The sequence below is a fragment of the Archocentrus centrarchus genome, chromosome 15 (assembly GCF_007364275.1).
Source record: "Archocentrus centrarchus isolate MPI-CPG fArcCen1 chromosome 15, fArcCen1, whole genome shotgun sequence".
Taxonomy (NCBI): Eukaryota; Metazoa; Chordata; class Actinopteri; order Cichliformes; family Cichlidae; genus Archocentrus; species Archocentrus centrarchus.
In genome coordinates, this window is record NC_044360.1 from 13,573,216 (window position 1) to 13,589,531 (window position 16,316).

Sequence of the window (16,316 nt, forward strand, 5' to 3'; positions counted from 1 at the left end):
ACCTACTCCTATCTTTTCTCTTCTCTTTTGCCCTCTCTCCCCTCTGTCTGTGTGAGTGTGGGCATGTGTGTATTAACTCTGCTAGTGTGTTCCAGAAGTAGAGCCTTCCCTGGTCCTTTGCTGATTACTCACCAGCTTCTTAAGGTTTATGTTTTTGCCCAGTTGATACTTGACTGTTGTACTGCTAAGCCAGACCCGTCGCTATGGGCGGGCCCTAGGGGGCCGTGCCCGCCCATTGATACGCTTGGGCCCGCCCTGGCCCGCCCACCCAAGCCATATCACTAATCAAGCTAATAATAGTGGTGCCCCCCCGCTGGATTTCATAAGCCCCCCCTTAAGACTGAGATCTGGCGACAGGACTGTGCTAAGCGGTAGTGTAGCTCAGCTCGTGTGGCCTGTGTGCTTCATTTTTGGGGAAACCTGGACTTGTGAATGTCTGGAGTTACTTTTCTCTTCTCTCTCGATGTTAGTCTAGTTGCTGGGTGACAAAGAATCCATAGCTCCCATATCCTCCGTATGTAACCCCTTTTACTGGGGTTCCTTGTGTAGTAGCATTTCAGCAGTTCCCTTTTTATCCCTTGTCCACTCATACAGTATCCAGTTATAGATCTCTCACTCAGGTTCTGACATAGATTCTGATTTAGACAGAGGTGGAAGCAATCAGGGAATAAACAGGGAAGACAAAGACAGGAAGTCAAGGCACAGGTGAGACACAAGCAAAAGCAGTTACCAAAGTAAAACAAGATGTGAAAACAAAAAGACACACAAACTAACACACAAACCAGAGGCACACAAAGACAAGGAAACACTGAGAACACTAAGAGCATATCAAAACAAATAGTTTTTATATGCTCTTACAGTCTGAATAGTTTCTTTTTATTTGGTGATTGGTATTGTTTTCAGTTTCTTAAATTAACAGACCAAAACAGGAAGATAGTCCAACTGTATTTTGTTAACTCGTTACATAAAGGGGAAAGAACTGTGATCGGCTCTCAACTGTTTAGAGCAGTAAAAAGGGAAGTAACAAAGGTAGTGAAAACCAAATCTGGCCAAGTTTAACAGCTGATGTCTGTGTGACAGATGCTCAGAGAAATTTCCCACTCAGAGCCATGATTCTGTAATGGAGTACAGGGTAGAAGACATGGAGACCAATAGCAGAGAAACACTACAAGCAGACTTTGATGGATTTGATATTTCTGAAGAGCTTGGATTTCTTCTTGAAGAGCCACTGGTAAGTTTCACTGTCATCTTTTCTCTTCTCATGTGCAGTGTTCTTATCTGCCATATACTGCATATATCAAAGCAGATCTGAAACTGGCAGAGCAAAGACAGAGTTTTGTTAATCTGTGAGTACTTCTCTTAACTACTGCCTTCATTTAAATGTTTGGTCAACTACACAAGAGTCTCTCTGGGCTGATGCTGATGCTTGTTTTGTTTTGTTTTTTTTAGGAATATTATGAAGGATTGTAAGTCTGTCTCTTTAAGTGTCTATTAAGCATGTAAAAGACTAAACCACCAACAGCACATAACTGGATTCATTCTATCTACGAATGAGTCAATTGATAGAAACTATTGATACATATGGCTCAAATCAGGTAGTTGTAGTAAACTGGGATTTTTAAATGTTGGAAAACATACCTGCATTAATCTTGACCACTTATAAAAATTCAGTCTAAAAATTTAGAATGAAACGGTGGCATTAAACAGAGTCTGTTTCTGTTTACAGTGTAAGTTACAGTTTCCCTGTCCCCGCCCTTTTGGACGTCCCCTGTTTGCTGCTTGGCTGATTGTTGCTTTGCTTATTATGGCCTCCTCTTTCAAATTGCTTTCTGTTTCTGATTAATGACACCAATCATTTGTTGACATGCGGGTCAGGCACCATGGAAAACATGAGCGGATGATGTTACTGATTACACTCTACATGAAAATCCACCACGCAAAAAACAATCAAAACTCAGTGAGCAAGTCATCTTATTCCTATTATCTTCTAGGCTCACCTCCCAGACTATTATCAGGTGTGGTTGGACCTTGCAAATAATCTCACGCATCTGATAGAATCACGTAAACTGCGGGATCTAGTTCATAAGGTAAGAATGAGAAAAGCTTTCCAAATAGAGAAATACTGAAGGCAATCAAAACTGGTGGCCCTGTACATGTCAGTATGAACAAGTTCAGTTTTGACAGCCTTGATGATGTTCACCATTCCCAAGAAAAAACAAACAAACATTTGAACAGAAAATCTGATCGCAATTCAGATGCCGGTTCTGAGTCCCCATCTTCTGAGTAGCCATCGGGAGCTTAGGCTTGCTCACCTAGCACTGGGATTCATCAGCATGGGATATGTATGGCAGGAAGGACAACACGCACCTGCTCAGGTAAAACACATAAATAAGATAGTAAAAAGTTTATATTTCAGTCAGTATTGCTCTAGTATACTGCCCTGTCCACATCGCCACGTACTGTGGTAAACATTTGATTTTTTTGTCCACATGTAAATTCCATTTTCCATTAAAATTTAATTTTTGAAAAACTTCTTCCAGGGTGAAGATTTTCAAAAACTCAGTTTCTGCATTTACATGTGGACAAGGGAAAAAAAAAATATCTTAATTCTTTTAAAAATTGTTTATAGAATGTTTAACATGCCAAAATTTGGCAGGAAAAAAATAAACATTTTGTAATAAACTGCAACTGATGGGAATCTCATCAGTCTGGCAGACAGAGGCACATTTTGACTAATGGTGGTTCAGGGTTAAAAAGAAAGACTAAAGAAGAGAAAACAGAGTTTCCTCAAGGAGACAAAAATAAATAAATAAAAAAATCATCTAAAAAAATCTGGTAGTCCATGTAATAGATGAACTTGTAGAAAAAAAGAGAAAGAAGTGGTTCCAGGAAATGACTGTCTGTACCAAATTTTGTCTCAAACTGAGTAGTAGGTGAGAGATTTCACCCAAATAGTGAAAACGTTCACCAGCTAATGTTAAATGAAACGCTGAAAGGGAAATCATCAGACAAATCAGTCTGGTTAAAACTGGTGGAGCAACCAAAAAACAGTCACTACAATCCCTGAAATCTGACTAAGACTGCTGACTTGAAAATTTACTGTTCTGGTTGTTTGACAGATACTCCCAAAGGCTCTGGCCTGGCCTTTTTGGCTGATATCTCGCAGACTTGGCCTTCCACCGATCCTGACATACGCAGATTCAGTGTTAGCCAACTGGAAGTTAAAGGATCCCACAGGGTAATTTTTTTCCCTCATTTAATGCTAAAACTTTGGACAGTCTTGTTTAATGTAGTAGTAACATTGCAATGAAAATTTGATGCAATTCTTTTATCCCTTCTGATGATTACTGATCCTTTCTCTCATTTTCATTTTAGCGACATGAATATTGGGTAAGTGTCATTCTGTATGGACTTTCCTGTGATTTCTGCAATCCAACTGTGTCATGTGTTTGTTGCTCATGTGTTTCCTAAATATTATTTTTAAAAATAGGAACATGGACTTGATATTTTCCTTCCCTGGTGGTGACAGTTGCAGGGGATTCTTTATTGTCTCAATGCTGGTTGAGATGGCAGCTAGTCCAGGCATAATGGTTAGTACTTACTTTAAAGAAAAAAAAAAGACTCTCTCTGAACATCAGCTTGGTACTTTCTCTCTGTCCCCTTTCAATGTTTGAGTTGCCTGATCCACATATTCTGTGTGCCTTTGCCACTTGTAACTTGGTTATGCTGTTTCAACTTTTGACTTTAACCAGGGGGCGCTGGAGGTGATGCATGCCATTAAAATCTCTAACCTCACTGCTATAAAAAATGGCCTCATCAAAGTAACTCAGTCTTTAAAGACGATGAAGGAAAATTTCAAACTTATGCACAGTAAGTTTGAATTAAACCTTGCTCACACAAATTTCATTGTTTTACATGCTGTGCTCTTTTATGAGGACAGAGAAATTCAAGGTAATTATACAACTGAATCTGAGTTATTTCCAGATCATGTGGAGCCTGCTGCATTTCATGGAAAATTGAGAATTTTTGTCTCAGGGTGAGTTTAGGACTGCTGCAGTGTTCTGCAAACTGAAATTCAAGGTTTCAATATTTCTCTCACGCACATTTATCTCAGTAAAAGTTATCTTTTTATCTGTCTCTTTTGGTGCATTTTATATTTTATAGGATAACATCTAAAGTGGTAACATGTATTTCTAAATTCATGTGCATCTATTAAAAGGACTTACTTTATAGTTGTTGTTTCACTTATTTTAGGTGGCGAGACAACCCTATGCTTCCAAGAGGGGTGTTGTACGAAGGTGTGAGTGATGAGCCAATTTTGTTATCAGGTGGGAGTGCAGCCCAGAGTTCAGCTATTCAGTGCTTTGATGCTTTGCTGTGCATCCAGCATGAGGATGAGACAGGTAAGCATGCATTTCTTTCAACCTTTGACCCTTTCAGATGCCACTCATGAATAAGTCACATTGTTTGTGCAGCCAGCTGATTGCTTTGAATTAGAATATTTCCTGGACAGGCAATTATTTTCATTCTTTCAAGGTCTCTTTTCTGTTCTCTTCCCCATCTCACTCGATCTAGGAGCTTTCCTGACACGCATGAGAGAATATATGCCTCCTGCCCACCGTCAGTTGATAGAAACTCTCTCTGCCTGTCCATCGCTGCGAGACTTCATCCTGTCCTGCTCCAGCTCTGATCTCTGCCACACCTACAACTCTTGCGTCTCCGCACTGGTGGATTTAAGAAACTATCACCTCAATACTGTGGCCAAGTACATCATTGTTCCTGGTAACCACGCGCAATCCATGGGCTGTCCATTCAGAGGTGTGGGCACTGCTCTCAACACCACTGGGACTGGTGGATCCAACCTTGTGGTCTTCCTGAAGAGCGTTCGTAACACCACCCAAAAAGCACTGATTTTAGAGAGGCTATCAGAGTCTAGAAAAACCCAAATGTAATTTCTTGCATATGTAGAAATATGTATAATATCCACAACTTACTCATGGGCAGTGCTCTAAATGTCAACAAATGTCTCTAACATTATTCAAATCAAACAGATTCTTTTCATCCTTAGGGAATTTACTAAGCACTTACATTTACCCTGACATGTTAGGGTGGCTTTTTATAATAGATTAGTAATTATTGGGCTTTCAGATAAAATGTGCCAACACACATCATGGATGACTTCTAGCAGGAATACATCACTACGTTAATAAAGTATTCTGCATTTCTTTCATTTAAAAAAACTAAACAAAAACACTTTTTTCCATCATTGAGCTTTTATAGATTTGCAGAGCTTTTGGAGCAATAACATAATAAAACTGAGCTATGATTACATCTATTAGGCTCTTCCATAGGTCTCAGTACAAAAAAACCTACATTATATAATTAAGAAATTCAGCCACACGCATTTTCAGTTTTTCCTCACCTTCTGTACCTGGGTGAAGACCTAGCGTGTTTTGGCTTCGCAGGTGTTCGTCACAGTGAGGAGTTTTGAAAGTTCCTAAAAATCTGAACTGTCACCACAGTGTTCCTGTAAGCTCGCAGAGTAGTGCAAACCATTGGAAATAAGACCTGAGATTACCCCCCCAATGGTAACCAAAACCTATGAGAAAAATGATGAGATACTAAATAAAAAATGACTTTTTTTTTCATTCACTATCATAAATAAAATCACATACTTTTTAATTGCACTAATCAAACTGCACTTTGCCTTGACATACCCCTTTATATAATCAAGTAAAAACATCATATGTGTGTTGCATTTAACTGTATTATTTTTAATAGTAAAATGGTCATTGTATCTGAATGACTTTGAATCCTAATATTTTCATTTCCATTAATATATCTGTTTTTATTGGGGTTATGACAAAAAGCTAATTATTGTTCATTTTGTCCTTTGTATGTGGGGTGCAAGTCATTCAGTTTCATAGACCGCATCCCCCACTCTCCATCAGGACTTGACTTGAAGGTTGAGTCTCTTTTGCTATTGAAAACTAATCACATTAGAGGAGGGAAGACGTAGCTCCACTGCACAGCTGCTGAACCCTCATCACAGTCAAACTCTGCTCTTACACAGAATTGCAAGGTGGAAGGGGTGGCTGATGAATAAGTCTTTTTCTCCATTCTGCACTTCCTTTTTCCTTAATGAAATCCTTGCTATTGCTTTATATGGACACACAAAAAATGTAATTGTATAGACTCATGTTATGAACATCACTTGTGTAGTTTTGGCTTGGTGAACGCCTCTAAATACTAAGTTGCCCATGAATCTTGGCCATGATTGCCAGACACACGTGAAATCAGGATAAGAATTTAAAGTGCATTGGCAACAACTGACCAGCAAAGTAAGTTAACTAAATTTAAGTTAATGGTGTACATTTTGAATATTTTGAGTTCAATAATGAATTTTTTTAAAATAATCTTTTCCTTAAAAAGGTTTTCCGAACATAAAATGGCACCTTTAGTTTTTCCTCTTCAAAGGATGCATTTGTTTTCACTGACGATTCAGGAGCAATTCACGTCAACCAGAGTCACAGCTTTTTTTGCTTTAGGCCCAAGTCACACAGGCCTAGAGACTGTTTGGTGACTGAATGGAAACCACTGGTCACTAGGTAAAAATGTGGTGCGCGGTTGCAGGAGGTTGCTGGCAGTGGCTCAGTGAAACTGGTTGCAAAGAGAGATTCCAGGCAGCATCAAAAACCTTGTGATTGCTTTGGTTGCTAACAAGATGCTATGTTTGCCTGTAGATTTTATGGAAGACACCAACCTCTCTTCAAACATTTGGCAGCTACTTGCTGCACAAATGTTTGTTTTCACAGTTTCAGCAATACTGAAACTGTGAAGAGTACAGTGCAAATCAAAACCTTCAAAGTAAAAGTTCCATCCTTTAAAAAATGTTGGATTTAGCAGACAGGCACAGCTTTTAATTTGAAGGTGAACATTCTTTATTTCCGGTTTGCATCACACTTGCATCAATTTTCACTGCCGTTCAGTGGTTAGTTAGCAAGTATTTGCAGACAAGTTGGTGTCTTCTGTGCAAACTGTGGGCAACCGTGACAATGTGCTAGTGACCAAAACAATCACAATGAGGTTTTTGGTGCAGCATCCTCCAGCAACCACTTGCCGACTGGTCAGGTGACTGGAGACCGCCATGGGGCCCCAGACCGATCTCTAGGCCTGTGTGAACGAGACCAACACTCTTTAAATAGACATACATGTACAGTAAGAGAACACTGAATGTCCTTCATTTGAAAATGTTTTTAATTGTGATGTAGAAACAGTAGAAAAATGCATAATATTGCACATAATCACTAAATTGCACTTTCTCAGGGTACAGATCTTTGCATGGAGATTGTTGACCTGAATAATGTAATCTACTGTGTAATCTAACAATGGGAGGCCAGTGTGAGTCTTCCTGACATTTCTTGTACAGTTCCATTCAATAATCTACATGACAGCTGCTGTTATCAAGTGACTGAAAGAAATTCATAAATGCCTGCTTCATAAAAGCGTGTCATTGCTACATCATCAGTCTTTTATTTTTTGTTTTTTTCTTTTTCTAACTGACCAAAGCTGGTGGACACAAGTCTTTTCGGCTGTAAGACTGCTACCATGCTCCTTTAGCACTGTATATAGCCCTTCTGCTCTTGCTGCAAGTTCAGTGCACAGTTGTTTGTGTGGGTTGGTGGACATGTGTTTGGCATTCAAAAAAAGTTGTTTTTTTCCATTTTGCTAAATGGATAAGGATAAATCAGTGTCACAGAACAACACTCGAATTGTTACAGTAGCTAACTGGACATGAGACTTTAAACGAATTCGTTTCAAGATTTTACATCAGAGCTTTGCTGTGACTAAGAGCCATGACAAACTCTTGCACTCAAAGAGAAATGAGAGAAATGTCAAAATAGCTTTTACTTTCTGTCAGAACTTCTAAACAAAACAAGCCAATAAATAAACAGTCAAAATAAAAAGCAAACAGTGTTATCATAGAAAATACTCTGACTTAGAAGTAGTCAAAACATTATATATGTTGTTTAAAAAAAATCTAACCCAGAATACTTGATCTGTGTTTTTAACTATTGTACCTGCTTCAAGAGGAGGTGCCCAAACATACATATTTATATATAAAAAAAAAAAAATCATTTCACAGTACTTTGCTAAAAAGATGCAGATATTCTAAAATAATGATTCTGAACATTTCGTGTCCGCTCATGAACAGAAACTGACAGAATGACTGAAGCAATGTTAGCTGGCTAGTTGGTCAGTTACACAGTAAGCTAAATAAAGAGAGAAAGAGAGAGAAAAAGATAAAGGAGTTTCAATAAGAGGGAGGACAGGGAGGAGTTATTAGCAAAGGCGGGCAGATGTTCTGTCAGACAAGCAAATTACACAGTATGGTAACAGATAAGGAGGAAGAGGAGAGGATAGTATGGGTTATAAGAACAGTGCTGACATAAAGTCATACTGTGTTTCAGTCTCCTCAAAAAAGTCAAATGTTTGTGCTCTCTGGAGGTGGGGGCTGATGTCCGTTCAAAGATTAGAGCTTCACTCATAAAAGACCCTCCACATGGCTCCTCCTCTTGTTGCCAAGCAATATACTCTAAGGGGAAAAGACCAAAGTGCATTGCATTCATTGGAAGATGCAACAAAGAGATTTCAATATAAAGTGAGAAGTGCATTGACCCAGTACACAAATAATGGTCAGCTTTACACAGATTTTTAAAAATGATGTATGTCAAAGCTCACCTAGTTTTTGCAGATGTGTGTCGATCCTGTCCAGCAAACATGCCAGAAAAAGGTTAGACTGAATTTAAAATGGTTTTGGGTTTTTTTTCTTTTTTGTTCTTTTGTTTTTTTGTCTGAAGTCCCCCAGGTGACATGATGTGCAGTCTCAACACAGAACCCCAAATCAAGTGGTTTCTGTTTTCATCCATTCTTATGGGTTGATTACCCCATCTGAATATTCCTTCGGCAATTTTGAGAATAACAGGGGGTATTAATGTGCCCGATAAAATGGTGGTTTCCAAAGCCTTCATGTTTTATTTAGAGGAACCATAGTTTCCAACGAGCATGCTTTTTGGACTCTGTCTTGGACTTGCGTTTCGGAGTGGATGTGAAAACTTCATTGGAATAAGGCAGAGCAGGGCATTGTTGGCTGTCCAGGGGACAAAGTCTCTTCATCAGAGGCTGGAGCTTGTCCTCCTGCAGCTTAAAGTCCAACTCGACACTGTAACACAAGCATACAAATTAAAATTACAGAATATTTTGCTTAATCAGTTCATTATCGTGCTTTTTCACTTATAGCAATATTAGAAAAATGAATCTGACCATTTTAAAAGTTAATGGTCTGTATGTCGGGTGGCTATAATATTTATGACTCAGCTTTTGACTTATTTTTTTATGTTAGTAATCCATAAACATCCACTGCCAGATGGAGGCAGGGAAGGAGGCTGAAGTTCAAATGCACTGACAGACACCCTGGCAGCACATATTAGTTGCGGCACATATCCATATTTCTGAGACTCTTCTGAGTAATAGAGTTCCTCTGCGTCATCTCTGCATTTTTTTTAAACGCATGCAGTCAAAGGACTTTTCCTGCATAGATTATATTCGAATTTAAAAAAAAAAGAGCCAGAATGTGGGTTGCTCCTGACATCAGACTTTCACATCCGCAAGTGTAATCCCAGGCTGGTCATCGTCTGATTTTGTTCCGACACCGTAGTTGAACCCTCTCTCTGATTAAATCTCTCAGGCTTGAGAGAAATGTGGGGATTAATCCCATCCAAATGAAACCATTGAGAGGCCAAGCAGACCCTGATTAACTGCCTGTATTCAAGCACGAGATAAATGCACCATTATACACCATCTCCTTTCACTTCATCGCTATTGATTTGTAGTGTGCATGTATTTATTCTTAGGGCGTGCGATAAATTCTGAGGGCACCATAGTTGAAATCAAAGAGAATTCATCTCCATACCTGCTATGGTGATACTGTGCAGCAAACCTTCCCTGATAATTGAATGTTCTGTCGCTTTTTGGTTTAGAGCATTTTTTTTTTATTCATCCTCATTTTCTTTTATCGTCAAAATTGCTCAACGCGCTGCATTAAAAAAAAAAAAAAAGCCAGGAAATACTGTGACTTACAAAGCTCATTCATGTCATTCGAAGTAAAGAGGATTATTGGTTGGGAGAACTAAAGCTGCCAAAAGAGATGACATCTGACAAGTCAAGGTCAAACATGTAGTCCATTCCTTGTCTGCATGCAGACAAACTGGCATTAAGGTACAAAGCTTGGCCTGATATGGTAAGCGCTTTGATGGGCAGCGTAATTAGTTGCCTACAGGATATGCTCTACTCATAGTGACATAATGAATCCTGGGAACTGTCCTCACCCTTAAGATAAGTGTCAGTTAAGAACAGAGCTCTATTAAAGCCTTCGGGGGAGAAACTGGATGGAGGGCTGGATAGTAGTTTGGCAGGCCTGGACTTACAATGAATCAGTATGGTAGATTTAATGAAAAGCGTGTATTAAAATGTACAGGAGTCTGGATTTGTGGGCTGTTTAAAACCTAACATCATCATTAATACAAAAAGAGATTTTTAAGCATGTTCTCTCTTAATAGCACTTTTCCTTATTTCCACTTGAAATGAAAGCTAGCAGTTGCAGGTCTTCTAAATACTGAATCGCTCACAAAGAGAAACTCCATTTTTAGAATAGAGTCAAGCCTCGATCTTGCCAGAACTGCTGTTTCTTCAGTGTGCGATGAGCAGCTCTTATTTATATTATCCATTGTTTCGTTTCCTCTCCCTGTTATCTCTATTTGTATCTTTTGTTTTATGTTAAATTTTTTTTTACAAGTGCGGTTTAAATACTGTTGACTTGACAGAAAGCGGAGCAGAGACACAGCAGCACAGCGTAGCACAGAATCGCCTCAGAAATTATTAAGCAATTAATCACTTGGCAGATCACTGCAATTACTGCACGCTGTGGACAAATGCCTCTGTGGAAAGCCAGAGGCAGCCCTGTACGATGCGGGTGGCATTGTGGAGCAGGTGCTTTAACAAACAAAAAGCCCTATATCTAAGATCATCTCTGTACACACCAGATTGAAGCGGCTGGAGACAGGGAAGCTTTTCTAGGGCATTCACCAAAGCAGATTAATCATCTCTTTAGCTATGCAGTGTGAGTAGCTGTTGCACTGATCAGTGGCGAGCCGTTTGTTTGTCTGTGGTTGTGGTGTACTGAGCACCATTCAATGATTGTTGCTCCTGGGAGGCATACTGCAGCCGTGAGATGTCTTTTTAGCATAGCACAGTCTATTCATTCAGCAGTGTACACCTGCTTGCTTCTATTCTCTGTTCTTTCTGCTGCTGGCGCCTTTCAATGTAAAGTCATTTCCCCTCCTATGATTTCCCCTTCGGCCATTCACAGTTCAAACTCTCCACTTGACAAAATGAGTGGTTCAGGCCCAGCACAGTGTAACATCCTCAGAACTGCATGATGGGGCATCATAGATAAATCAGCAGAGAATGACAGTCATTTCCTCTGCTGACAGGCAACAGTTGAAGCAGAAACTTCCCACAGGTTTACTACAGTAAGTGACATGTAGAAAGTCTCTCCCTGTCGTGTATATCTGAAATAAAAGCCTCTGCTTTTGTGTGTTACATTGCTTCCTGCTTCAAAGATGCACCGAGAAAAAAAACAATCTAATTAATGAGCATAGAACAGGCAATCTTGACAATTGTTCAACAAAACAACCACAGCTCCGTTATCTCAGCATGGGACACAAGTGCTAATTAGCTTCGTGCGTCTCATCATATTGAAGTGCAGTTGCTTTTTCCTGAACTTAACTGTTCTTCAAAGTCATGGTTAGTTCCAAATTGGAAACACTACATTGTATACTTTTGTTTCAAATGCTGGGTCTTAGTTAACACAGCGTGATAGGAATAGAAGCTGTTAAAGCTTTGATCTGAGCATGTTTTTTTTTTTATATCAGCTTCCTGCTGTAGTCTATGTCGACTCAGTGGTAGGCCTCATATAATTTGCAATTGATGCTCTTGTAAATCTTGTTTGAACACACGCAGGTAGATATAGCAAGAAAATATAAAGCGCTGAAGCTGTCTGAATCTCTGTGTTGTTGAGGTGTTTTTATTTGGTTCTGTGAAAGGACGGCTCCATCTTTTTGTTCCTCTGTGGTATTTTTTTCTTAGGGCTGCACAGAGTTTCCTTGAATAAAAGAGTTAATAAAGAGAACAAGAAAATGCCATCACTAATGTTAGCAAACCAGCTAACTGCTAGTAGCTATGATGCAGTTATCCATCCATTCTTCTGCTTATCTAATTCATAGTCGCGGGGGTGCTGGACCCTATCCCAGGAAAAGGTGGGGTACTTACTAGACATGTTGCCAGTCTATTGCAGGGCTAACACAGAGAGACAGTTAACCATTCATGCTTACATTCGCAGCTATGGCCAATTTAAAATCACTTAACCTGGGCTCATGCTAGTATTTGGACTGTTAGAGGAAGCTGGAGAACTCAGAGAGAACTCAGAGAGAACCCACACAGTAAGAGGACCCAGCTGGCAGGTGGATTCAAACCTAGGACCTTCATGCTGTGAAGCAAAAGTGCTAATCACTGCACCACTGTGCTGCCCAAGCTATGATGGCACACAGCTAATAAGGTATGATAGTGCCCTCCGTTTTCGACCTTCTGGAAACATGCTGATTTCAAAGTTTCCAATGGTGTAATTACCATAAATTCAAATTGTACTGAGGTGAAAAAACATTAAAAATCAACATTAGAATCTCTAAAAAAAAATTGTCAATAGATATCAATATAGGTGGAGTATTGGTTAGGTGAATCTAAGATACCTTTTTCCCCATTGATAGACAGTATCATAGTTATTGTAGCTTTCCTTTGCTTTCACTATGAGTACAGCATATCTTTACTTTTCCTTTACCAAGAGAGGGAGAAATGAAGCCTGGATAAGACCCACAGATTGACTACCTGATCTCAGCAGCCACTAGAGTGGCTGAATTTATTGGACTTACTGGATATGCCGGAGCACTCTGAACTTAAACACTACATCTCAAAGCTGATAATCTAGGTTACAGTTGCAACGCACAGGTGCTGGTTGCTGTCTAAATTCGAGGGGTAATTGGTCCTAACTTGCTGTTCTTGGCTGGTTTTAATATTCCTCATTGTACCGAAGCTTTCTTATCAAAGTGTTACACAGTAGATTGTCCAGCATTGTGATTGCAGCTGCCTTACTAGCAGTTTAACTCATTAGATTAAGATACCATAATGACAGGGATGCTATGATGACATCAGTCAGCACTTTGAATAAATGATAAAGAAGTGCTTTCTCTCTGTGTTTAATAAGACAATTCTGTCTTGTCTTTGAAAGTTGGTGAATTTTGATGGTGAATAGTAAACAATACTGTTGCAGAATGACATAGTGCCCAAGACCTGTTGTAAACTATAGCTCCATTTAATGACTATTAAAACCAAGCTGGATTAATTGAAAAAGTAAGTAAACAAACAAACAAGCAAAACAACAACTTAATGATATAGCGCACAAATGAAATGATCATATTTCATTTTATTATTACTCTACAGAGTGCATCCTCATTGCAACTTTATTACCATATACAGTTTGCTTTGGTTTACAGACAATAGGCTGAAGACAGTGTTTGTGCTATTTAATATTTTTAGAGTTTGTTAATTAAGCCAAGTTTCTTCGCTGACATATAAAACTGCCACACTTTGTGTTATCAAGATACCATCAGTGAAATGAAAATGAGAAATTGTGCTCTACAATTGAAGCTGCTCCTCTACGCAGTGGGGTTCCTGCTTCACACTTAGATACTAGGGCTGCACAATTGATAGAATTTTAATCTCGATCACAATTTTAGCTCCCCACAATTATATGAGCATGATCGAGCGATATTTAAAATGTGTGCTCTGCCAATTAAAATGCAAAGCTAAAGCAAATCAAATGTTCCCTAAATCACCCCCTGACCACATGTCTGTATGTGCCAATCACAGCTGTTCCCTTCACCACTCAACTTGAAGTTTCCTGGACTAGCATAATCTGCACTTTATAGTAATGGTAAACTCTTGAAAACAAAATTGATGAAAAGGCCTGTCTGGTCAATAAGGACACAAACTGACATACACACACTGCAAGCTGTACCGCAGGAAATCACCTACAATACCATACATACACTCACATACAGCTAATAATAATAATAATAATAATAATAATAATAATAATGGCGCTCTTACTTGGTGTTGGCTCTCAATGCAGTATTGTACCATTTCCTGTTCTAGTTACAGTGTTCAGTGGTTTTTTTGTGTAGCTTAATCTGTATAGCTTGATTAATTATAAATCTCTTAATAATATCAATACTAAGATAATAAGAAACGTAACCTGTTTGTAGCCTTGGAGGCAAGGCTTGTGTAATTGAAAACTCGGCTCCACACCCTTGAAATTCCTGTTGCTAGCCAGATCTCTTTAGTCAGTGTGGACCAATGAAGCTTAGCCACTGTTAGCTCTCCGCCAGGCTAAGCAGCCGGGAAATCAGGCCAACTGGATGAAGGTGAGGAGGCAGCATAGCCCTAAACAGAATGCCCCGGTACACCACCAACCTCTAATAGTTTTTCCCCATTCTGCCACACATTTGCCGAGGAACAAACTCTGGTTATTAATGACTCTGTTTTGAGAAATATGAAGACTCTAGCAACCAGAGTTGATTGTTTTTCAGGGGCCAGAGCAACACAAAAGAAATCAAACTGCTGGCGAAGGATAAATGTAGATTTCATAAAATGATTCACATCGGCAGTAATGACACCCAGTTACATCATCTGGAGGTCACTAAAGTCAATATTGAATTGGTGTATAACTTTGCCAAAACAGTGTCAGGCTCTGTAGTTTTCTCTGGACCCCTCCTCATTTGGACCAGGAGTGACATGTTTAGCCTCACGCGCTCCTCAAATTGCTGTCTGTCTGAGTGGTGTCCAGAAAACGATATGGGCTTTATAGATAATTGGGAAACTTTCAGGGGAAAACACGGTCTTGTTAGGAGAGATGGCATCTATCCCATTTTGGATGGAGCAGCTCCCAAATTTATTAAACCTCCCAAAACGTGACTACCCAAGGTTGAGACCAGAAAGCAGAGTTGCAGTCTTAGACACCTCTCTGCAGCTTCTCTTCTCCTGTCATCCCCCCAAAACCTATAGAGACTGTGTCTGCTCCCAGACCAGTCAAAAACAAACCAAATATCCGCAAAAAACAATTTAAGCATAAAAATTCAACAAGTACAATATAGCATCTTCAACTGCAATAAAGAGTAAAACAGTTACATTTGGACTATTAAACATTAGGTCTCTCTCTTCTAAGTCCCTGTTGGTAAATGATTTAAGAATTGATCAACATATTGATTTTTTCTGCCTTACAGAGACTTGATGAATATGTTAGTTTAAACGACTCAACACCCCCGAATCACACTAACTGTCAGAATGTGGAAGCACATTGTTATTATCTATCATCCACCTGGGCCTTATTTAGAGTTTCTATCTGATTTCTCAGACTTTTTTGTATCTGAGTTAGTGCTCAGTGCAGATAAAATAATTATAGTAGGTGATTTTTAAGATGACAGCCTCAACACTGCATTTAATCTATTATTTGACTCAACTGGCTTCTCTCAAAATGTAAATGAACCCAAACACCATTTTAATCACACTCTGGATCTTTTTCTGACAGTGCATAGAAACTGAAGATTTAACAGTGTTCCCTGAAAGCAGTGTTTAATCTGATCATTTCTTAAATTTACATTAATTGACTACACAGCAGTGGGGAATAAATTTCATTACAGTAGTTGGCTTTCTGAAAGTGCTGTAACTAAGTTTAGGGATATAATTCCTCTACAATTATCTTATTTAATGCCATACTGACAATACAGAGTAGCTACCTAAACTCTACTCCCACAGAGGTCGGTTATCTCATTAATAGTGTTGCATCCTCACTGTCTATGACTCCTGATACTGTGGCTCCTCTGAAGAAGAAAGCCTCAAATCAGCAGTACTTGACTTCCTGGTATAATTCACAAACATGCAGCTTAAAGTAGATAACCCATCAGCTGGAGAGGAAATGTCATCTTGCTAATTTAGAAGATTTTCCTTTAGCCTGGAAAAAGAGTTTGTTGCTCTGTAAAAAGCCCTCTGTAAAGCTAGGACATCTTACTATTCACTACTGATTGAAGAAAATAAGAGCAACCCCAGGTTTCTTTTCAGCACTGTAGCCAGGCTGACAAAGAGTC

At 39.2% G+C, this 16,316-nt stretch overlaps 2 protein-coding genes across 2 annotated transcripts in view; one reads left to right on the forward strand and one right to left on the reverse strand.

The window, feature by feature from the left end:
* Positions 1 to 1,120: 1,120 nt before the first annotated feature.
* LOC115793534 (indoleamine 2,3-dioxygenase 2-like) lies at positions 1,121 to 4,952 on the forward strand. Its single transcript, XM_030748575.1, has 10 exons — positions 1,121 to 1,231; positions 1,992 to 2,087; positions 2,256 to 2,375; positions 3,120 to 3,238; positions 3,376 to 3,390; positions 3,491 to 3,590; positions 3,753 to 3,870; positions 3,985 to 4,036; positions 4,255 to 4,403; positions 4,576 to 4,952. The coding sequence occupies exons 1-10, from the start codon at positions 1,121 to 1,123 to the stop codon at positions 4,950 to 4,952; spliced, it is 1,257 nt and encodes a 418-aa protein (XP_030604435.1).
* Positions 4,953 to 7,301: 2,349 nt separating this feature from the next.
* Positions 7,302 to 16,316, reverse strand: part of insyn2ab (inhibitory synaptic factor 2Ab) — a 28,235-nt gene continuing 19,220 nt past the window's right edge. The window contains exons 5-6 of the mRNA XM_030748250.1: positions 8,743 to 9,223; positions 7,302 to 8,596 (exon numbers count right to left, since the gene is read on the reverse strand). Of these exons, the coding sequence (XP_030604110.1) occupies positions 9,040 to 9,223 (184 nt within the window). The 3' untranslated portion in view covers positions 7,302 to 8,596; positions 8,743 to 9,039. The remainder of the gene's footprint in view (positions 8,597 to 8,742; positions 9,224 to 16,316) is intronic.